Source organism: Gopherus flavomarginatus, unplaced genomic scaffold, assembly GCF_025201925.1.
Source record: "Gopherus flavomarginatus isolate rGopFla2 unplaced genomic scaffold, rGopFla2.mat.asm mat_scaffold_2758_arrow_ctg1, whole genome shotgun sequence".
NCBI classification, from domain to species: domain Eukaryota; kingdom Metazoa; phylum Chordata; order Testudines; family Testudinidae; genus Gopherus; species Gopherus flavomarginatus.
The window spans coordinates 5503-27140 of record NW_026114964.1 but is presented as its reverse complement, the minus strand read 5'-3'; the positions used below and the strand labels follow the sequence as shown (position 1 = coordinate 27140).

The following is a 21638-nucleotide window of genomic DNA, read 5'->3' as shown; positions in this document are numbered from 1 at the left end:
AATCTAAAAACCTGAGCTTCTACTGCCTGTGCTAAAAGCCCTAGGTCTGTTAACATAAAGGCTGTCATGCACTGGTGATTACAAGGGAGGAGAGAGCCACACTGTGTAAGGCTGGGTTACACATGGCCCAGTTTGTGTTGGCCAAGATTGCAGCTAGTATATCAGGGACTGAACTGGGGAACCCTCAAAGCTGAACATGCGAGTCTTGACAGCTTTAGCTGAAGAGCTGGGCCCTGTAGCTGGGGGCTCTGTCAGACTCATATCTTATGTGGATTGGGCACAGAGGGGGACATTTAACCCACACTGATGTGTGCGTTACACACACAATACCCTCCAGTCCTAGCTCATCAAGGCATACCCTCTGTACATACACGTCTTGCTGACGGACTCACCTCTTTCACAAAGCCCACAATGTTTTTTCGATTATAAACTCTTTGTCATCTGTCACTTTTAGAAGTTGTGACACAACATTACTGGTGACTATTTGATTCTGATTAGGATTCCAGTTCCGAGATATTTCACCTCTGCGGGACAAACCTCTTTGGAATGACCCACGCAACAAATCAGTTGCTTGGACTAAGTCTCTCCGGAGATATAGGGTAACCTTGAATCACAGGCCTGTTGAATCTGTGCTGAGCAGAAAAGCACCTTTTGCAGGTAAGAAAATATTTCTGTTTCAGTTGACACAGTAAGAACATGTAGTGATCTGGTGATTCCTTGGCTGGGATAATTTGAATGAGATGTTAAGAATTAAATCTACTGAAAATCTTTGTAAAAGGAGCAGATTTTGACTGTGGGTTTCAATGTGCCTGTTATTAAATCCTGCTGACATCACTATCTGTGACATGTACCTGACTAAGAGAAATGTGTACAAGGATTCAGAAGACGTTGTACCAATGGCCACATTTCTGAAGCAGTACAGTAGGTCATGGGTTCTCAGACGTTTTAATACTATGCACACTTTCAGTCAGTTGCAATTGCTTTGCCTTCAGTGTGCCCCGGAATCCTGTGTGTCATATTTTCATGGCATTTTTGTGGAGTTGCTATAGAAAATGGTGCAATGATAATGGAGCAAGTCCTTAGAAGACTAGAGGCTTGCAACAGGAGGTGGTTCATGAGCTGTACTTATTTTATTCTACCCAGGTTTTTGTACTGTGCCTATCACTTTAATACCATAGAAGCCTTATGCAAATGATTGGGTCCCACTGTGCGTAGCGATAGGAAGGTGGATCCCTGCCTATAAGCCGAGAACTTCTGAAGTAGATCAAAAATTACTATTCTCTCCGGACTGTAAAGCCAGTTTACCAGTTAATCCTTTTGCATTATTTAGAAATTCCTTTAGCAATGAATTCTCAAACATGGTGTTAGCTAGTTCTGAGCTGTTGTTGCAAAAAGCAGGCTGACTGAGACATGTACATATATTCTCCCCTGATTTTGCTATTACTTTTGATTTCTATGATTTTTGCTTTTTAAAACATTTATCAAACATCTTTAAAGTCTTTATCATGTGTATGGTTAGAGTTCAGTCTTGAGAAGTGCTAAATACATTCAGTTCCATTGGGGAACCAGGCCCTTTGCAGTTTGTATATATTTAGTATATATAGTGGAAATTTTCATTGAGGTTGCTATTGAGCTTTGGCATCCGAAATTAATTAGTTCTATGAATAGGAAGCTTCTCTTATCATGAGGAGAAGATTAATTTCTGAGGAAAAGTGAACATATTCATTCTCATGTTAAAGGTCTGGAAGAATTTTTGTATGCAGTGTTGTTGTAGCATGTCAGTCCCAAGATATTGGAGAGACAAGGCAGGTGAGGTAATATATTTTATTGGACAAACTTCTGTTGGTGAGAGGGACAAACTTTCGAGCCACATGGAATTCTTTAGCTGAGGAGGAGCTGTGTGTGGCTGGAAATCTTGTCTCATCAACAGAAGTTGGTCTAGTAAAAGATATTACTTCACCCACATTGTCTCTGGGTGAACTTTTTCTATTGTCTTCAAATGCTGTACCTACAGAATCCAATTTCTTCTACAAGAAAGAGGATATTATAGCTAGAAAGACAAAATAGGGTGTGAGAATTCCTTATCACTTCAACTACTCTTCAATATTTCTTAATTTCCATTACCTAGCCATTTTCTAGATGCAGTAATAATACCAACAATTGAAAAAAATAGCAGAAGAGAGATTAAGGAAACTCTGGGATTTGTCCTCGTAATCCTTTAAAAAAATCCCATTTACTATCATTATGTAATCCAGATTACAAAAAATCAATCGATGTAAAGATGCTGCTATATTATCCTAAACTTGTAACCTGTATAATAACATGAAGACATTGTCTTATATACTTGCTATAAAATGCCTTTTATTTATTCTGTTTTTGTAGCTCGAACCTTAAGTGCTGGCTTGAGTGGTCATAGGTATAGAAATGGTTGTGTTGATGTGTTGCCACAATATAGTTCAATGAATGATCCCCACTTGTTTGACTACTATGCAAGGAAGTTTGGACTGCGGGGGACTACCAGGTGTCTTCCAGTTGTACGTACTGTTTTATTTCAGTTTATTTGTCTATTCCACATTAGTAGGAATATTATGTTTTTATCTAACTCTTCAGCCTGAAGAATTCCAAAGCTCTTAACAGCCATGCGTGTATTTAATATATACAAGTATAACATTCACATCATGCCTTGCTGAAATGCAGCCACTTCTGGGGTGAAATGTTTAATGCAGGCAATAACATTGCACAACTCTGGAAGATGCATAGTAAAATAATGCAGTGTCCAAGCTTTAGGAGGATTTTAAGCAAACTGGAATTTGATCAAAACACAAAATAACATGCTGTTGCAAAAATGTGCTGTGAAATCTTTAATAGTCACAAGTAGTCAGTATGTTGTACATCCCATTTGGACTTTAGCACCATTCTGTTTCTGGTGATTTTGTAAAATAATAATAATAGGGCTATGTCATCCTATTTAACATTAGAATTTGTACTTTCAAAGTAGTGTATCACCTTATTTATTAGACAATTGAGAGAGAGAGTAGGAATTATATTTATGCCAAGGTTTCCAAATGTTTGAAAAAACAGCACAAACCCCACTTGCTTTACTTCCATACAAAAACAAACTCCCCTCTCCCCCACACTCCAAAACAAGAAAAACAACAAGAAAAAAACAAAAACCAAAACCCTGTACAAAAAAACCTATAAGGTTTCTCAGCAATAATTTTTTTTCTTCTGTTTTTAAACTCTTAAGTCTGATCAAATGAAGAGACATCACCAAAGTGCACCCCAATACAGGTACAAAAGTGCTAGTACCGGATCCAGTTCTGCAGTGCACAGCAACGTGTTATACAAAGTCACTGTGAAGACTGGAGATAAGAAAGGTTCAGGAACTGATGCCAGGGTAAGAACATTTTAGGATCTTTTCTCTTTATATTTAGCAATACTGGAAAAATAATCCTCAAACATAAATTTGATTTACATCTGCTATAAAACTTCAGCCATTTAAAAATCAATTACTGGTGCATTTCAAAATACAAATTGTCATTTTCTGTACGTGCTCTTTAATACTAACGTGGTAGTAAGTCATACGTGTTTCTAAAGTGGGTCTTTCAGAAGCCATTAAAACAAGGGTTACTGATACCCACTAATCTGAACCAATATTAGTTCTGTCACTCTGGCTGGGGGACCCATTAATCAATGTTTATCATTTTCAACTGTCTGATTTCTTAAATAACCATAATAACAGTGTAAAGACAAAAGGATTACAGGTTCTGTTTGCTGTGAAGGAGACCAGATATTTGATGAAAGGATCCCAGTTATCCACCTGTAACTTATATAAAATGTCAGAGGGGTAGCCGTGTTAGTCTGGATCTGTAAAAGCAGCAAAGAATCCTGTGACACCTTATAGACTAACAGACTTTTGGAGCATGAGCTTTCGTGGTGAATACCCACTTTGTCGGATGCGTGTAGTGGAAATTTCCAGGGGCAGGTATATATATGCAGGCAAGCTAGAGATAATGAGGTAGTTCAATCAGGGAGGATGAGGCCCTGTTCTAGCAGTTGAGGTGTGAAAAACCAAGGGAGGAGAAACTGGTTTTGTAGTTGGCAAGCCATTCACAGTCTTTGTTCAGATATTAGGAATGGCAATATACAAATACCTGTAGGAGAACACTTCAACCTCCCTGGCCACACTATAGCAGCTCTTAAGGTGGCCATACTGCAGCAAAAAAACTTCAGGACCAGACTTCATCTGCAAATTTGACACCATCAGCTCAGGATTAAACAAAGACTGTGAATGGCTAGCCAACTACAAAACTGGTTTCTCCTCCCTTGGTTTTCACACCTCAACTGCTAGAACAGGGCCTCATCTTACCTGACTGAACTAACCTCGTTATCTCTAGCTTGCTTCTTGCTTGCATATATATACCTGCCTCTGGAAATTTCCACAACATGCATCTGAGGAAGTGGGTATTCACCCACGAAAGCTCATGCTCCAAAACGTCTGTTAGTCTATAAGGTGCCACAGGATTCTTTGCTGCTTTTATATAAAATAAGCCTGAGTAGTTGGGTTCCTAAAGATTCCTTATTACCTCTTTTTAAGCCCAGTATACCAGGCATATACTGCATAAACTCTGCATAAGAAGGCTGAACAAGTTTCCCCTCAGAACTCATCAGATCATTAGCTTTGAGCAACTTTGAGCTCTCTGCTAATTGACAGATGGATTTCCTTCATGCTGAGTTTAATGGCTTGCTCATTGGCGGTGCAGAGAGCTACTACAGCCTAAATGAGTAGTCTGGCACTTGTATATTGCCTTTCTGTTCAGTGATCTCAAACAGCTTTACAACATAAATGAACTTAGCCTTACAACACACCTGTGAGGTAGTTATTGATAAGGCTACAAAGGTCATCCGGTGACCTCCATTACTTCAGCCTGGAGCCGTGGCGCACAAACCCTCGCAGCTCCCAGCTGTGGGTGGTGGGGAGACCCTGGAACTCTGACACCTAACCTGCGGTGGGGGCCCCCGGAGCTCCTAGCTGCGGTGAAGTTGTCCCACTGCAGGTGGTGTGGGGACCTGCAGATCCCCATTTTGTCAAAGATATTTTTAGTAAAAGTCACGGACAGGTCACAGCTTCCGTGAATTTTTCTTTAATTAATTAATCTTAGCCTTAGTTATTAATATATCCAGTTTATACTTTTTTTGGGGGGGTGGAGAAGGGATGGCTGGGGGCAGAGAGAGGCTTAAGGACTTGATTTTTTTTCCCCCAGTGGCACTGAGCACCCACAAATCCACTAAAGATCAATGGGAGTTGATCGGTCCCTATCCCTTATGAAAATCAGGCCACTTATATGGGTGTCTAAATATTGATTTGGGAACCTAACTTTTAGACCAACATTTTTAAAAATTAGTGCTTAGACTTCCCTGGGGTCACACAGGAAGTCTTTGATGGATTATGACTAGATCTTGGGCCTGTGTCTTAAAGAGAAAACTGCCTCTTCTCTCCTGCAACAGTAATTTTAAGAGTGGGATTTATTAGGCTATGTTTTGTTTACTGTGGAAAATTACATTGAATTTAAAATCCTTTAACGGGATGAGAGTAAAAGAGTGTCTTGTGTTCACTCTCTGGATCACACAGGCATGAACTGAGATCATACTAGCAGTCCTTGGCTAAAAGAATGTGTCTGCTTCTCACTGACCCCACCTGAGAATCCTGCTATAGTTTTAAAAGATTAAAAATTAAATCAGGGGCCTAATTTTGAAAAGTACACCAGCATGTTACTTGTATATTGAACATGAAAACATGCATATGGAGGCATGTGTAAGTTGCACATGCGTTTGCACTTACAATATCAATTGGATCTCAGCGACTGTTTGGGTGCACTAAAGGTAAAATTCCCCAAAGTGCCCAAATCTGACTTCCAAAAGAAACTTGGGTACTTAGGCTTGGCCTACCCTAGAAATTTAGGTCAGCATAGCTACATCACTTGAGGGTGTGAAAAATCCATACTCCTGAGCCATGTATTTAAGTTAACTTAAGTCCCTGTGTAAATAATGCTAAGTGAATGGAAGTGTAGACCTTCTTTCATCAACCTAGCTACTGCCTCTCAGGGAGGTAAATTACCTATGCCAACAGGAGGGGTTCTTCTGTCACCTTAGGTAGTGTCTATGTTGAAGTGCTACAGTGGCACAGCTGTTACAGTTTCAAATGTAGACAAACCCTTAGTACCCAAAGTCCTATTAAAAATTAATGGGACTTGGGCTGTTTTGAAAATTTTACCCTATTAGTCAATTTGCATGCATGGTGGTAGTAATTATATCTGCAAAGTAAGCACACATTTTTAACGTGCGATTGTGTGTGCACATTTTTGAAATCCAGGTCTTTAATCTGTTGCACATTTATCACTACTCATATGTGTTTACTAATAAATTGTATATTTAACTCTTAATAACTCCTTTAATCTTAATGAATGTGTCATAGGGATCTTTAACGTTTTTCTCACTACTATCTTTCCTGTTATTTTTCCTCTCTCCCTGCCTCAGAATGATATTTTTAGACTTCAGAATAGAAGTCTTCGATATTCTTGGCACTCTTATGCATTTAAATTATATAATTGACTGGATGATTGTGATTACACCAGGGTAACACAGTCAATAAAGTTTCTGATATATTTTTTCCTGAAGCAGAAAAAGACACGTGTGTGAGGACTGAAAGCAGAAATTAGTTTAATCTTAGGCTATAATCCTGCAAACACTTAACCACTGGTTTAACTCTGGTCATGTGAGGATTCACATTGGCTGTAGTGGCACTACTTCTGTGGCCAGAGTTAAGTGGATTCGCTCATACTGCTGGTTACGCAATCAGACCCTTAGTAGAATGTCTCTTGTTTTCTAGCTGAATAATTGTTGATTTGGAGACTAAGAGGCAATGGCTGATTTTAACAGTTTTTTAAAAAAGATACAATGATCATGCAACAATAAAAAATTCCTAGCGCTTTGCAGTTACATGACACCTTCCACTTGGGCCTTTCAAAGAGCTTTACAGACCTAAACTAGTGAAGCCACAACACCCTGTGAGTGAGAGGTGTATTATTGTCTCAATTTTACAAATGGGTAAACTGAGACATAGATGTGCAGGGACTTGCCCAAGGTCAGTCGATAAGTTAGTGGCAGACTGGGAAGTAGCAATGAGTTGTGACTTTGACCAAGTCTACACTAGAAAATTAGGTTGGCATGACTGTGTTGCTTAGGGATGTGAAAAATCACCACCAGTCAGCGACGCAGTTGAACTGACCTTACCCCTGGTGTAGACTGTGCTAGGTTGACAGGAGAATTTTCCTGTCAATATAGCTACTGTCTCTCAGGAAGATGGAGTATCTACGCTGATAGGAGAAGCCCTCCTGTTGTTGGTGTAGGTAGTGTCTTCACTGAAGTGCTATATTGGCATAGCTGCATGCTGCTGCAGAGTTTTAAGTGTAGACCTGCCCTAAGTTTCCTGCATTAAATTGTACTGTTGTTATTTATTAAAAAGCTACCTTTAAAATTAGATTTAATAGCAACATTTTAACCATATTTTTAGCTTTCAGTTAATTAGAATGTGGGAGACAATTTTAACCAAACAGTTGACTTAACAGTATTTAACATGCTGGTACAAAGTTTCTGACAGCAATGTTCTTGCTAGGATATGGGTACCAGTCCCTTTTGGTGGTTTTATAGTAGGAACAGCTGTGACTATTTATAATCTGAAGCTTCCATTCTTCCCTTTTCCTTTCACCTGCTTTTCAGTTATTCATAACTTTCTCAGACAAATTCATTCTAGACTGGAATTTTCCATGGTTGGCTTTGGGTCAAATACAGTTTTTTTCTTTTGAAAGTTCAGCAACATGTTCTTAAAGGAATCAATTAAAAATATATGTTCTGATGTGCTCAGAAGCCTGGACAATGGCTGCCTATTTTCATAGCTACAGAAATAAGGTCTAGTTGACATGTAACATAAGAGTAAACACAAAGGGACTGACTGATCCAAATAGGCCAGCTTTGTGTTGTGGGGAAGTGGATGATTTCATGATACAAGTTGAAATGTTATGACTTGGGAGGAGGGATAGCTCAGTGTTTGAGCATTAGCCTGCTAAACCTAGAGTTGTAAGTTCAATCCTTGAGGGGGCCATTTAGGGAAGTGGGGTAAAATCTGTGTGGGGAGTGGTCCTGTTTTGAGGGGTTGGACTAGATGACCTCCAGAGGCCCCTTCTTACCTTGATATTCTATGACTTAATTGCCTTTATAATATGTACAAACTGTTTATATTCTGCTCCATTAGAAGTCAGTGGCTAAACTATTGACTACAGACAGTGTTAGAATGCATTTATTTGAGAGATTTAGGGCCAGATTCTAGTCTCACATACACTAATGTAAATCCATAACAATCACAATCAAATCTATAGTTACACTGCTGTGAAACCAGTACAAGTGAGATGCAAATCAGGGTCTTACAAAAGTAAATCATTTACTTGCTTACCATATCTTCTTAGACAATGAAATCTTAAATGTTTTTAAGGTAGCTGAGTTATTAATGCAGGGATATTTATTGTATATTTCTTAGGTATTTCTTAAGATGAAGGGCTCTAAAGGAAAACTTAGCAAGACACGTTTATATAAGAAAACTGGATCTAATGTATCTCAACAAACAGCTGTGTTTAAAGTCTCCAAAGGGTCAATTAATACCTTTAAAATTCATGGTCCAGAAATTGGAGAAATCCAAAACATCACCCTTGAGGTAACCGTTTTTTGTGACTTGAAATTAGTGTAATTTGCTAAGAGGGGGAAATATATATGATTTTATAGATCTGAATGGGTCACTTGTTTACAGTATTGTAAACTGAGGCTCATATAATTGACTGAAAAGTGAAGTGCAATCACAGCTCGATAGACCAGAGGTGAGTTGAAGGAAGAATAAGTTGTGACTCCCAGCTTCTACCCATGCTGTGCAAAAGCATGATAAAGATGATAAAGCTGTCTGAGAGTGCGATAATATTAACTTTGGAGGCTATAGATTTAAGAAGAAGTCATGCATGGGAACAGCAAATCAATCTTCCCAATTAGCTGACAAAATATAGCAGTGAGAGAAACCCTGTGATAGAGACAAATTGCGAAATTCTGACCCATATCTCAATTTTAAGAAGTTCTTCCCCTTCAGCAAGAGAAGGAATATAAAACCAAAAAACCTTTCAGGGATTTTTTGGGTCAACCAGTAGGAGCTAGTTAGGACTTTGAGAATTGAATTCAGATCTGCACCCCCCAATATTTTGAGGTGTTCAGTTCTGGTGTGTTTTGGATTAAGGCCTAGAAATAATTCAACAATTATTATTTTTTCTTTGACAGCTTGAATTGACAACATGGGGTTGAGGCTGGAGAAAGGTTTGAGAGGGAGAATACTAAAAAAGGAAAAGAAAGGAACATAAAAATTCTCATCACAGAGTTGTCATAAACAGATAGCTAAGGGTTAATGTCTCTTTCACTTGGAAAGGAGTAACCTGAAACACCTGACCAGAGGACCAATCAGGAAACAAGACTTTTCCAAATCTGGGTGGAGGGAAGTTTGTGTGTGAGTCCTTTGTTCTGGTCTTGTGCCTGTCTCTCCCTGGGCTATGAGAGGATTTCTGTCTCTTGCTTTCTAATCTTCTGTTTCCAAGTTGTAAGTACAAATATAGTAAGGCAGTAAGGTTTATATTGTTTTCTTTTGTATTTACATGGGTATAGTTGCTGGAGTGTTTGAATTGTATTCTTTTTGAATAAGGCTGTTTATTCATATTTCTTTTAAGCAATTGACCCTGTATTTGTCACCTTAATACAGAGAGACCATTTTTATGTATTTTTCTTTTTTTTTACATAAAGCTTTCTTTTTAAGACCTGTTGGAGTTTTTCTTTAGTGGGCAACTGCAGGGAATTGAGTCTGTGCTCACCAGGGAATTGGTGGGAGGAAGAAGTCAGGGGGAAATCTGTGTGTGTTAGATTTACTAGCCTGACTTCGCATTCCCTCTGGGTGAGGGGGGAAGAGAGATTAGCTCTCGGTACTTCTGTTTTCCAGGACTGAAAATAGGGAGGATGGAATCCCTCTGTTTAAATTCACGGAGCTTGCTTCTGTATATCTCTCCAGGAACCCAGGGAGGGAACACCTGGAGGGGGGGAAGGGAAATGGTTTATTCCCCTTTGTTGTGAGACTCAAGGAATTTGGGTCTTGGGGTCCCCAGGGAAGGTTGTTGAGGGGACCAGAGTGCCCCAAAACACTCTAATTTTTTGGGTGGTGGCAGCTTTACCAGGTCCAAGCTGGTAACTAAGCTTGGAGGGTTTCATGCTAACCCCCATATTTTGGACGCTAAGGTCCAAATCTGGGAATAGGTTATGACATGGTGTGCAATGGTGAGATAGATAGAATCCAGAAGCCAGTAGGAATATTATATTTTTCTTTTCTCTGCTAGGGGCTTTTTAGCAGAGAGGGTTTGGTTTTAAAAGGAACCAGAGAGAATTTTTTTTTCTCTGCTCTCTCTTGCAGTTTTTGGCTTGCATATTAAGCAAGGAACCATTAAGCTGTGACAAACAGGTCTTTTGTCAGACAATAGCACTCCCATTAGGAGTCAAATACCAGCACTATACACATGCAAATAAAGTGGTTTTTCTGGTTTACTTTACATTGAAAAGATTAGCTAAAGGAAGAAAGGGAAAAAGGCACTGTTGCTAGGCAGACCCCAGGAGGCAACAGAGAACCTGCAGTTCAGAAGATAAACACCGGAGGGCACCCCAACACAAGAAAACAGGAACCATGCCTAACAAGACAAAAATGGAGGCCGAAGGACAGATCAATGACGCCGAGCACAGGTGAGAGATGGAAAAAAAAATACAGGAACTAGAAATAAAACAAAAAGAGATGGAGCTGAAAGAAAGAGAAGTACAGATCAAAAATGCAGCCCGCCTCAGAAAACTACAAGAAGAAGAGGTGGCCTACCAAAGAGAACAAGCAGCCAGAGAGGTGGCCTACAAAAGAGAACACGCAGCCAGAGAGGCAGCCTACAAAAGAGAGCAAGAAGCCAAAGATGTAGACCACCAAAAACAGCTGGAAATAAAAGAGAAAGAGTGGGAACTCCAGAGGGAAGCCCACCGACAGGCCATGGAATTAGAAAAGGCTAAGCAACAAAACCCAGCCAATCCTAACAACCCTTCGCCAATTATGGTTCCACATCAGAAGAAATTTCCTACCTACAAGGCAGGTGATGACACTGAGGCCTTCTTAGAAAATTTTGAAAGAACCTGTCTTGGGTACAGCATCCCTGAAGGCCAGTACATGGTAGAATTGAGGCCACAGCTCAGTGGACCTTTAGCAGAGGTGGCAGCTGAAATGCCTAAGGAGAACATGAACGACTATAAGCTTTTTCAAACCAAGGCCAGATACAGAATGGGGATAACCCCAGATCATGCCCGTCGGCGTTTCAGGACCCAAAAGTGGAAACCAGATGTGTCATTTCCCAAACACGCCTACTACGTTGGGAAAAATTATGAGGCCTGGATATCAGGACACAATGTTAAATCCTTGGATGAACTGCACCTCCTCATACAAATGGAGCAGTTCTTGGATGGTGTTCCTGAGGACATAACACGGTACATACAAGATGGAAAACCCAAAAATCTCACCGAGGTGGGGGAGATTGGAGCCAGATGGATGGAAGTGGCAGAAAGCAAGAAAGCTACTGTCAAAGGTAACGAATACCCCAGGGAGCACACTGACCATAAACCCTACAACCGAGGGCAGCCAAAAACCCCATCCACAACCCAAGTAAAGCCACAGACACACTATTCTTCCACCTCACCAGTCTCCAGTAACTCACCTCAACCCAGTGACCAGTCAGATGGAAGATGCTTTAAGTGTAATGAACTGGGACATATCAAGGCCAACTACCCAAAGACCGTCAACCGAGTGCAGTTCATTACACCACCATCACACCAAAGATCCCCAGGCCCAGATGCCTCTCAAATACCCTTAGAGCGAAGGGAAAATTTGAGAGTGGGCGGAAAGAAGGTTACTGCATGGAGAGACACGGGGGCACAAGTGTCAGCTATCCACCAATCCTTCGTAGACCCCAAATTCATCAACTCAAAGGCCCAAGTGACAATTTACCCCTTCATGACACAAGCTGTAGACTTGCCTACAGCTGAACTGCCTGTCCAGTACAAAGGCTGGTCAGGAATGTGGACTTTTGCAGTCTATGACAACTATCCCATCCCCATGCTACTGGGGGAAGACTTGGCCAACCAGGTGAAGCGGGCCAAGAGAGTGGGAATGGTTACACGCAGCCAAACCAGACAAGCTTCCAAACCCATTCCTGTTCCTGAGCCGTCCACAGACGCCCCGTCTCTGTTACCAGAGACCCAGACAGAGGTAGTGGACACAGATTCCATGCCAACCCCTGAAACAGCCACAGCACCTCCAGTCCCAGGCCCGGAACTGGAACAGCAACCAGCACAAGCAATTGCAACCACATCTTCAAACTCAACGCCAGAGGGCACCAGCGAGCCAGAACTGGCAGAAGCAACAGACAGCCATACCCAAAAGGCTCAACCAGAGCCTGAAATACCCCCTGGTGCACCAGCGGAGAGCGGTTCACCAGCAACGGAAACAACCCCATCACCTACATCGCTTCCAGAGGGACCAAGCCCAAGTCCACAGTCTGAGGAAGAACTGGTGACCCCAGCCTCAAGGGAACAGTTCCAGACTGAGCAAGAAGCAGATGACAGCCTTCAGAAAGCTTGGGCGGCGGCACGGAGCACCCCACCGCCTCTCAGCTCTTCTAATCGATCCCGGTTTGTTATAGACCAAGGACTTTTATACAAGGAGATTCTTTCTGGTGGACACCGGGAAGAATGGCAGCCGCAAAAAACAGTTGGTGGTTCCAACTAAGTACTGGAGGAAGCTCGTAAGCTTAGCCCATGATCATCCCAGTGGCCATGCTGGGGTGAACAGAACCAAGGACCGGTTGGGGAAGTCCTTCCACTGGGAGGGGATGGGCAAGGACGTTGCCAAGTATGTCCGGGCTTGTGAGGTATGCCAAAGAGTGGGAAAGCCCCAAGACCAGGTCAAGGCCCCTCTCCAGCCACTCCCCATAATTGAGGTCCCGTTTCAGCGAGTAGCTGTGGATATTCTGGGTCCTTTCCGAAAAAAGATGCCCAGAGGAAAGCAGTACGTACTGACTTTCGTGGACTTTGCTACCCGATGGCCGGAAGCAGTAGCTCTAGGCAACACCAGGGCTAACACTGTGTGCCTGGCCCTAACAGACATTTTTGCCAGGGTAGGTTGGCCCTCCGACATCCTTACAGATTCAGGATCTAATTTCCTGGCAGGGACCATGAAAGAACTGTGGGAAACTCATGGGGTAAACCACTTGGTTGCCACCCCGTACCACCATCAAACCAATGGCCTGGTGGAAAGGTTTAATGGAACATTGAGGGCCATGATACGTAAATTTGTCAACGAATTCTCCAATAATTGGGACCTAGTGTTGCAGCAGTTGCTGTTTGCCTACAGGGCTGTACCACAACCCAGTTTAGGGTTTTCACCGTTTGAACTTGTGTATGGTCGCGAGGTTAAGGGGCCATTACAGTTGGTGAAGCAGCAATGGGAGGGGTTTACGACTTCTCCAGGAACTAACATTCTGGACTTTGTAAGCAACCTACAAAGCACCCTCCGACACTCTTTAGCCCTTGCTAGAGAAAACCTAAAGGATGCTCAAGAAGAGCAAAAGGCCTGGTATGACAAACATACCAGAGAACGTTCCTTCAAGGTAGGAGACCAGGTTATGGTCTTGAAGGCGCAACAGGCCCATAAGATGGAAGCATCATGGGAAGGGCCATTCACGGTCCAAGAGCGCCTGGGAACTGTGAACTACCTCATAACATTTCCCAATTCCTCACTAAAGCCCAGAGTGTACCATGTTAATTCTCTCAAGCCTTTCTATTCCAGAGACTTACAGGTTTGTCAGTTTACAGTCCAGGGAGATGATGCTGAGTGGCCTGACGGTGTCTACTACGACAGGAAAAAAGACGGTGGCATGGAAGAGGTGAACCTCTCAACCACCCTGGAATGTCTGCAGCGGCAACAAATCAAGGAGCTGTGCACTAGCTTCGCCCCATTGTTCTCAGCCACCCAGGACGGACTGAACGGGCATACCACTCCATTGACACAGGTAATGCTCACCCAATTAGAACCCCACCCTACCGGATGTCTCCTCATGCCCAAGCTGCTATAGAACGGGAGATCCAGAACATGCTACAGATGGGTATAATCCGCTCATCTACCAGTGTATGGGCATCTCCAGTGGTTCTGGTACCCAAACCAGATGGGGAAATACGGTTTTTGCGTGGACTACCGTAAGCTAAATGCGGTAACTCATCCGGACAACTATCCAATGCCACGCACCAATGAGCTATTGGAGAAGTTGGGACGTGCCCAGTTCATCTCTACAATAGACTTAACCAAGGGGTACTGGCAAGTACCGCTAGATGAACCTGCCAAGGAAAGGTCAGCATTCGTCACCCATGCGGGGGTGTATGAATTTAATGTCCTTCCTTTCGGCCTTCGAAATGCACCCGCCACCTTCCAGAGGCTGGTAGATGGTCTATTAGCAGGACTGGGAGAATATGCAGTTGCCTACCTCGATGATGTGGCCATTTTTATGGACTCCTGGCCCGAACACCTGCTACACCTGGAAAAGGTCTTTGAGCGCATCAGGCAGGCCGGACTAACTGTTAAGGCCAAAAAGTGTCAAATAGGCCAAAACAGAGTGACTTACCTGGGTCACCAGGTGGGTCGAGGAACCATAAACCCCCTACAGGCCAAGGTGGATGCTATCCAAAAGTGGCCTGTCCCAAAGTCAAAGAAACAGGTCCAATCCTTCTTAGGCTTGGCTGGGTACTACAGGCGATTTGTACCACACTACAGCCAAATCGCTGCCCCACTCACCGACCTGACCAAAAAGACCCAGCCAAATGCAGTTAAGTGGACTGATGACTGTCAAAAGGCCTTTACCCAACTTAAGGCGACGCTCATGTCTGACCCTGTGCTCAGGGCCCCGGACTTTGACAAGCCATTCCTAGTAATCACGGATGCATGTGAGCGTGGTATAGGAGCAGTTCTCATGCAGGAAGCAACGGATCACAACTTCCATCCTGTCGTGTTTCTCAGCAAGAAACTGTCTGAGAGGGAAAGTCACTGGTCAGTCAGTAAAAAGGAATGCTACGCCATTGTGTACGCCCTGGAAAAGCTACGCCCGTATGTTTGGGGATGGCGGTTCCAGCTACAAACTGACCATGCTGCACTAAAGTGGCTTCATACTGCCAAGGGGAACAACAAGAAACTTCTTCGTTGGAGTTTAGCTCTCCAAGATTTTGATTTTGAAATTCAGCACATCTCAGGAGCTTCTAACAAAGTAGCTGATGCACTCTCCCATGAGAGTTTCCCAGAATCCAGTAGTTAAAAAGTGTTCTTAAAATGTAGAAGTCTGTTAGTTATATACTTAGTGGTATATGTAAAGGTGCATGTGTTGTAGTAATCTGTTTATTTTAAAGTTCTAGGAGGAAATCGCCGCCAGTGAGCTTCCCCACTGTCTGCAATTTGGGGGGCGTGTCATAAACAGATAGCTAAGGGTTAATGTCTCTTTCACCTGGAAAGGAGTAACCTGAAACACCTGACCAGAGGACCAATCAGGAAACAAGACTTTTTCAAATCTGGTGGAGGGAAGTTTGTGTGTGAGTCCTTTGTTCTGGTCTTGTGCCTGTCTCTCCCTCGGCTATGAGAGGATTTCTGTCTCTTGCTTTCTAATCTTCTGTTTCCAAGTTGTAAGTACAAATACAGTAAGGCAGTAAGGTTTATATTGTTTTCTTTTGTATTTACATGGGTATAGTTGCTGGAGTGTTTGAATTGTATTCTTTTTGAATAAGGCTGTTTATTCATATTTCTTTTAAGCAATTGACCCTGTATTTGTCACCTTAATACAGAGAGACCATTTTTATGTATTTTTCTTTCTTTTTACATAAAGCTTTCTTTTTAAGACCTGTTGGAGTTTTTCTTTAGTGGGCAACTGCAGGGAATTGAGTCTGTGCTCACCAGGGAATTGGTGGGAGGAAGAAGTCAGGGGGAAATCTGTGTGTGTTAGATTTACTAGCCTGACTTTGCATTCCCTCTGGGTGAGGGGGGAAGAGAGATTAACTCTCGGTACTTCTGTTTTCCAGGACTGGAAATAGGGAGGGTGGAATCCCTCTGTTTAGATTCACGGAGCTTGCTTCTGTATATCTCTCCAGGAACCCAGGGAGGGAACACCTGGAGGGGGGGAAGGGAAATGGTTTATTCCCCTTTGTTGTGAGACTCAAGGAATTTGGGTCTTGGGGTCCCCAGGGAAGGTTGTTGGGGGGACCAGAGTGCCCCAAAACACTCTAATTTTTTGGGTGGTGGCAGCTTTACCAGGTCCAAGCTGGTAACTAAGCTTGGAGGTTTTCATGCTAACCCCCATATTTTGGACGCTAAGGTCCAAATCTGGGAATAGGTTATGACAAGAGTATCTCCAAAGTCCCAGAGTCCTGAATCCTATCTTTGATAAATGCCAATAAATATCCCTCTCAAACCTCTTGAAGCTAATACCTTGATGGAGGGAAGCTTTCTTCCTAATACATGAAGATTGCTGACCATTGACTTTTTGTGTAGCTAGTGTTTCCGTAGAGTCTTACTCCTATAAATGATCATTCCCATTTTTTCTTTTTAAAATTTAAGAAGTTGATTTTGTTGCTCTTTTGTTACACAGCTTTCTTTCTGTTGGAACCACAGTGAAACTGGATAATACATAGAGTAATAAGATCTCTATGCGGTGTTGGTTTTATTGCATAAAAAATTCTTTGAAGAATGTTATGGTCTGTCCGCTGGCTTCTCTGCCTTTCACTCACGCAGACTCACTCACAGCTGCACCAATTAAACTCCTTGCTCCAGCATTTTCAACCGTCTCAGGGAAACCCCTCAGGCCACATGGCTTCACTCTGCTCAGTCTTTACCATGTGACCGATTGCTTTGCCTAGTAGTTTCTGTTGTCTCAGGCTATCTCATTCCTTCCATTTAGTCTAAAAGAATGATAGGTAGCACACCCATCAGCTTTAATAAGGTCTTTGATAGTCTGTAGATCCAAGTTCTGCTTGATGGCAGCCATTAACAACATCCAGTGTAACACTAATTTTAAAAAAGTAAACAGCAAACCAGAGATTTCATTATGTGAAATATTGACATCCATGCAGGTCCTTAATAGGGTTTGGATCTTTTAGACCCATAGCACAAACCACTGTCCCTTGAGCTAATGGAGTTACTAGTAGCAGTAGAACAGGGATCGGCAACCTTTGGCACACGGCTTGCCAGGGTAAGTACCCTGGAGGGCCGGGCTGGTTTGTTTACCCGCTCGATCTGCAGGTTTGGCCGCTTGCAGCTCCCACTGGCCGTGGTTCACCGCTCCAGGCCAATAGGAGCTGCGGGAAGTGGCTTGGGCTGAGGGATCTGCTGGCTGCTGCTTCCTGCAGTCCCCGTTGGCCTAGAGTGGGGAACGGCGGCCAGTGGGAACCGTGATCGGCTGAACCTGCGGACGCGGCAGGTAAAAAAACCAGCCTGGCGGGCACCCTGGTAAGCACCCTGGCGGCTGCGTGCCAAAGCTTGCCAATCCCTGCAGTAGAAGGTTGTTATATTCTGTGTGGACCAGTAACTAGAGCTGGAAGAAACCCAAATTTTGTAAGTGTTTATTCACAAATATTTGCTAGACAAGGAAGGAATGTAGAGAATCAAGAACCCTGGATTTAATTCCAGATGAGTTTTAGTGGCTATAGACCCTTGTGCGCCTGTCCTCCTAGCTGACCTTTCCCTATTTCTGCTTCTCCCTCAACTCCTCCCTTGTATTTGATCCCACCGCTGTTCCTGTCCTCCATCATGTCTGCCTCTGTTCTTGTCTGTTCCTGTCCTCCTTTCTTCTCTTCTCACTACTCTGCTTTTGAGCAAGTCACTCAACTTCCTCCTTGTCTTCCATGGTAAAGAGACATCAGGATGCAGAGGAGGAGGGTCATTGAGAGCCTAGGAAAGACCAGACTTGAGAGCAAGGAGAATGTGTCACAGCTGAGAGGGGCATGATATTTGTTTGAAGTTAGTGACAAGACGAGCAGCAGAATTTGCAGATTCATAAGAATCTGACAGGGGCTGCAATGTAAATGCTTCTACAATGCCTCCAGGCAAGGCATGACTGAGGTTATGGAATGAAAGACTACATAGATCTGAAACCCCAGAGAGGCCGACACAGACTGGTCAACGTAGCAATGCCTGAACCACCTGCACGTGCAAACTGGCATATCAAAAACTAATATGATCAAATGCGGCTATTCTAATGACACAAATATATGTGAGTGTGCTGAGGTGCTGACCTTGGAGCATCTGCTCATTTCCCAACTCTTTGAGGAAACCTGTACAAAGGAGGCTTTTGCTGCAGCAATGGAAAGAGCCATCATTTGTGCATAGTTCTGGAAAAACATCTAGTTTGTGACAAGGACATGAGAAGAAGAAGCAGTAGCAATTTCAGGAAAAGTCTTGCTCCGTTCCTGTAGCTCTGAGTTGGAGCATGGTCATTTGCTGTGTGGAGATGGCGCATGTGAAGTCTGAACAACCCATAGGAGCTCTTTTAGGATGGAGGATACCCTGTGCTGCCAGCCTTTAACAAAATTCATATGTGAATTGCACCTTTCAGGGGCTTACGACTTGGACAAATTTGGATGTTTTTCACAACAATGGGAAAAGACACGTTCCTGACTCTAGGCTGACCTTGTGCCAAATTTCAAGCCTTTACAGGTCACCACCAGTCTGTTAGGACAATATCTAAATGAAAAGTCTTGTGGCATGTCCCATAGGTGTTAAGATTTGTGTGTGTCTGTGTATGCATGTGTAGGATATGGACGTTATGGCACGTAGATGTATGCATACATGTAACACATGCAGTGTGTGTGTATTGAAGTTTCACTAGACCTCACATCCCCGTAATCTCACTTTTTAAGGCTTTGCATGTTTCTGTTTCAGCATGATGGTCTAGAGAAGCAGCAAGCCTGGTATGTGGAGGAGATAACTGTGACCAATACAAGCCGTGAGAAGACTTGGCACTTCCTATGTCGACAATGGCTATCATTGTATCATACTGACTGCCAGCTCAGCCGCACCTTTATGCCCACTGGCAAAGGCAGACTCGCTGTTGTGGATGGAAAACCGGACCACACAGGTAAGCAGAGTGCCGCACTTTCTGCAAAGCTGCAAGGAGGATTTCTTTCATGGTAAATGCCTGCCTGTCCCGTGTACACCCCAATGTGCAATGTTCAGTTTCTTGGTGGTAATGTTTCATGCAAGCACATACATACGTACAGAGACATAACAATAATTGGAGGATAGGACTCCCTGTGTCCATCATGAGGTGGGGATACATTCCTTTTATTAACATACTATTGGTTATCTGTATCTAACTGTACATGTTGTAACGTGAAATGTAAAGACAGATAATGCAGTTCCCTTTCACATTAGACTGAAATGTGTTGCTCTGTGCAGCAGATGTCGGCTTGTATACTCATCATGAATTTTTATTGCCTGCTTTAGTGTCATGCTTGTATCTGGGAATCTAAGCATAGGTCACTACACTATTATTTAATTCCAGATTGTGAATGAGAGGCAGGAAAACCTCCAAGTTCATGCACATTTTTCTTGTTGTGAACTGACACAGTGAGATTCCTGGGCTGTGCTTATCCATCTGGGTTGCTGTAGAATCTGTGTGCCAAAACAAAGGGACGCAGAGCTAACCAGACTTAAATAGTATAAATGGTGTTCCTGACTGAACATATTGGCTTCAGGATCCCATCAGAGTGTTTCTTCTTAAAAACACATAGCAGTAGGAGATTTACTAACTGAAAAAAAATGACAACAATAATAAATAAATAATACAAAGCCAGGCTGGCTTGCGCTCCACATAGGGTATGAGAGGGTGGCAGAAGAGGTAAGCAATAATTACTAGTTGGAAACAGGCAGAATTGGTAAGGAATGAACTCTATTCTCAAGCTTGTAAGAGAACAATACAGTTTAAATACAGTGACTCCCTGAGGGAACGCATGGGCAGGATCCCCTGGGAGAATAACATGAGGGGAAAGGAGTCCAGGAGAGCTGGCTGTATTTAAAGAATCCTTATTGAGGTTGCAGGAACAAACCATCCCGATGTGTAGGAAGAAGAGTAAATATAGCAGGCGACCAGCTTGGCTTAACAGTGAAATCCTTGCTGATCTTAAACACAAAAAAGAAGCTTACAAGAAATGGAAGACTGGACAAATGACTAGGGAGGAGTATAAAAAAATTGCTCAGGCATGCAGGAGTGAAGTCAGGAAGGCCAAATCACACTTATAGTTGCAGCTAGCAAGAGATGTTAAGAGTATCAAGAAGGGTTTCTTCAGGTGTGTTTGCAACAAGAAGAAAGTCAAGGAAAGTGTGGACCCCTTATTCAATGAAGGAGGCAACCTAGTGACAGAGGATGTGGAAAAACTAATGTACTCAATGATTTTTTTTTGCCTCTGTCTTCACAAACAAGGTCAGCTCCCAGACTACTGCACTGGGCAGCACAGCCTGGGGAGGAGGTGACCAGCCCTCTGTGGGGAAAGAAATGGTTCGAGACTATTTAGAAAAGCTGGATGAGCACAAATCCATTGGGGCTGGATGTGCTGCATCCGAGGGTGCTAAAGGAGTAGGCGGATGTGATTGCAGAGCCATTGGCCCTTATCTTTTAAAACTCATGGTGATCAGAGGAGTTCCCTGATGACTGGAAAAAGGCTAATGTAGTGCCCATCTTGAAAAAAGGGAAGGAGTAGGATCCGAGGAACTACAGGCCAGTCAGCTCACCTCAGTCCCTGGAAAAATCATGGAGCAGGTCCTCAAGGAATCAATTCTGAAATACTTAAAGAAGAGGAAAGTGATCAGGAACAGTCAGCATGGATTCACCAAGGGCAAGTCATGCCTGACTAACCTAATTGCCTTCTATGAGAAGATAACTGGCTCTGTGGATGAAGGGAAAGCATTGGGCGTGTTATTCCTTGGCTTTAGCAAAGCTTTTGATACGGTCTCCCACAGTATTCTTGCTAGCAAGTTAAAGCAGTATGAGCTGGATGAATGGACTATAAAGTGGATAGAAAGCTGGCTAGATCGTCGGGCTCAATGGGTAGTGATCAATGACTCCATGTCTAGTTGGCAGCCGGTAATAAGCGGAGTGCCCCAAGGGTCGGTCCTGGGACCGGTTTTATTCAATATCTTCATTAATGGTCTGGAGGATGGTGTGGACTGCACTCTCAGCAAGTTTGCAGATGACATTAAACTGGGAGGAGTGGTAGATATGCTGGAGGGTAAGGATAGGATATAGAGGGACCTAGACAAATTAGAGGATTGGGCCAAAAGAAACCTGATGAGGTTCAACAAGGACAAGTGCAGAGTCCTGCACTTAGGATGGAAGAATCCTATGCAGTGCTACAGACTAGGGACCAAATGTCTAGGCAGTAGTTCTTCAAAAAAGGACCTA

At 43.0% G+C, this 21638-nt stretch overlaps 1 protein-coding gene across 1 annotated transcript; it reads left to right on the top strand.

Moving 5' to 3' along the window:
• Positions 1–498: 498 nt before the first annotated feature.
• LOC127042122 (lipoxygenase homology domain-containing protein 1-like) lies at positions 499–19316 on the top strand (the record flags this gene model as incomplete). The annotated part of the gene is made up of 5 exons (XM_050935761.1): positions 499–657; positions 2383–2534; positions 3248–3397; positions 8594–8767; positions 19121–19316. Coding segments are annotated over 5 exons (831 nt in total), but the record flags the coding sequence as incomplete, so codon positions are not given.
• Between the last annotated feature and the right edge of the window lie 2322 nt (positions 19317–21638).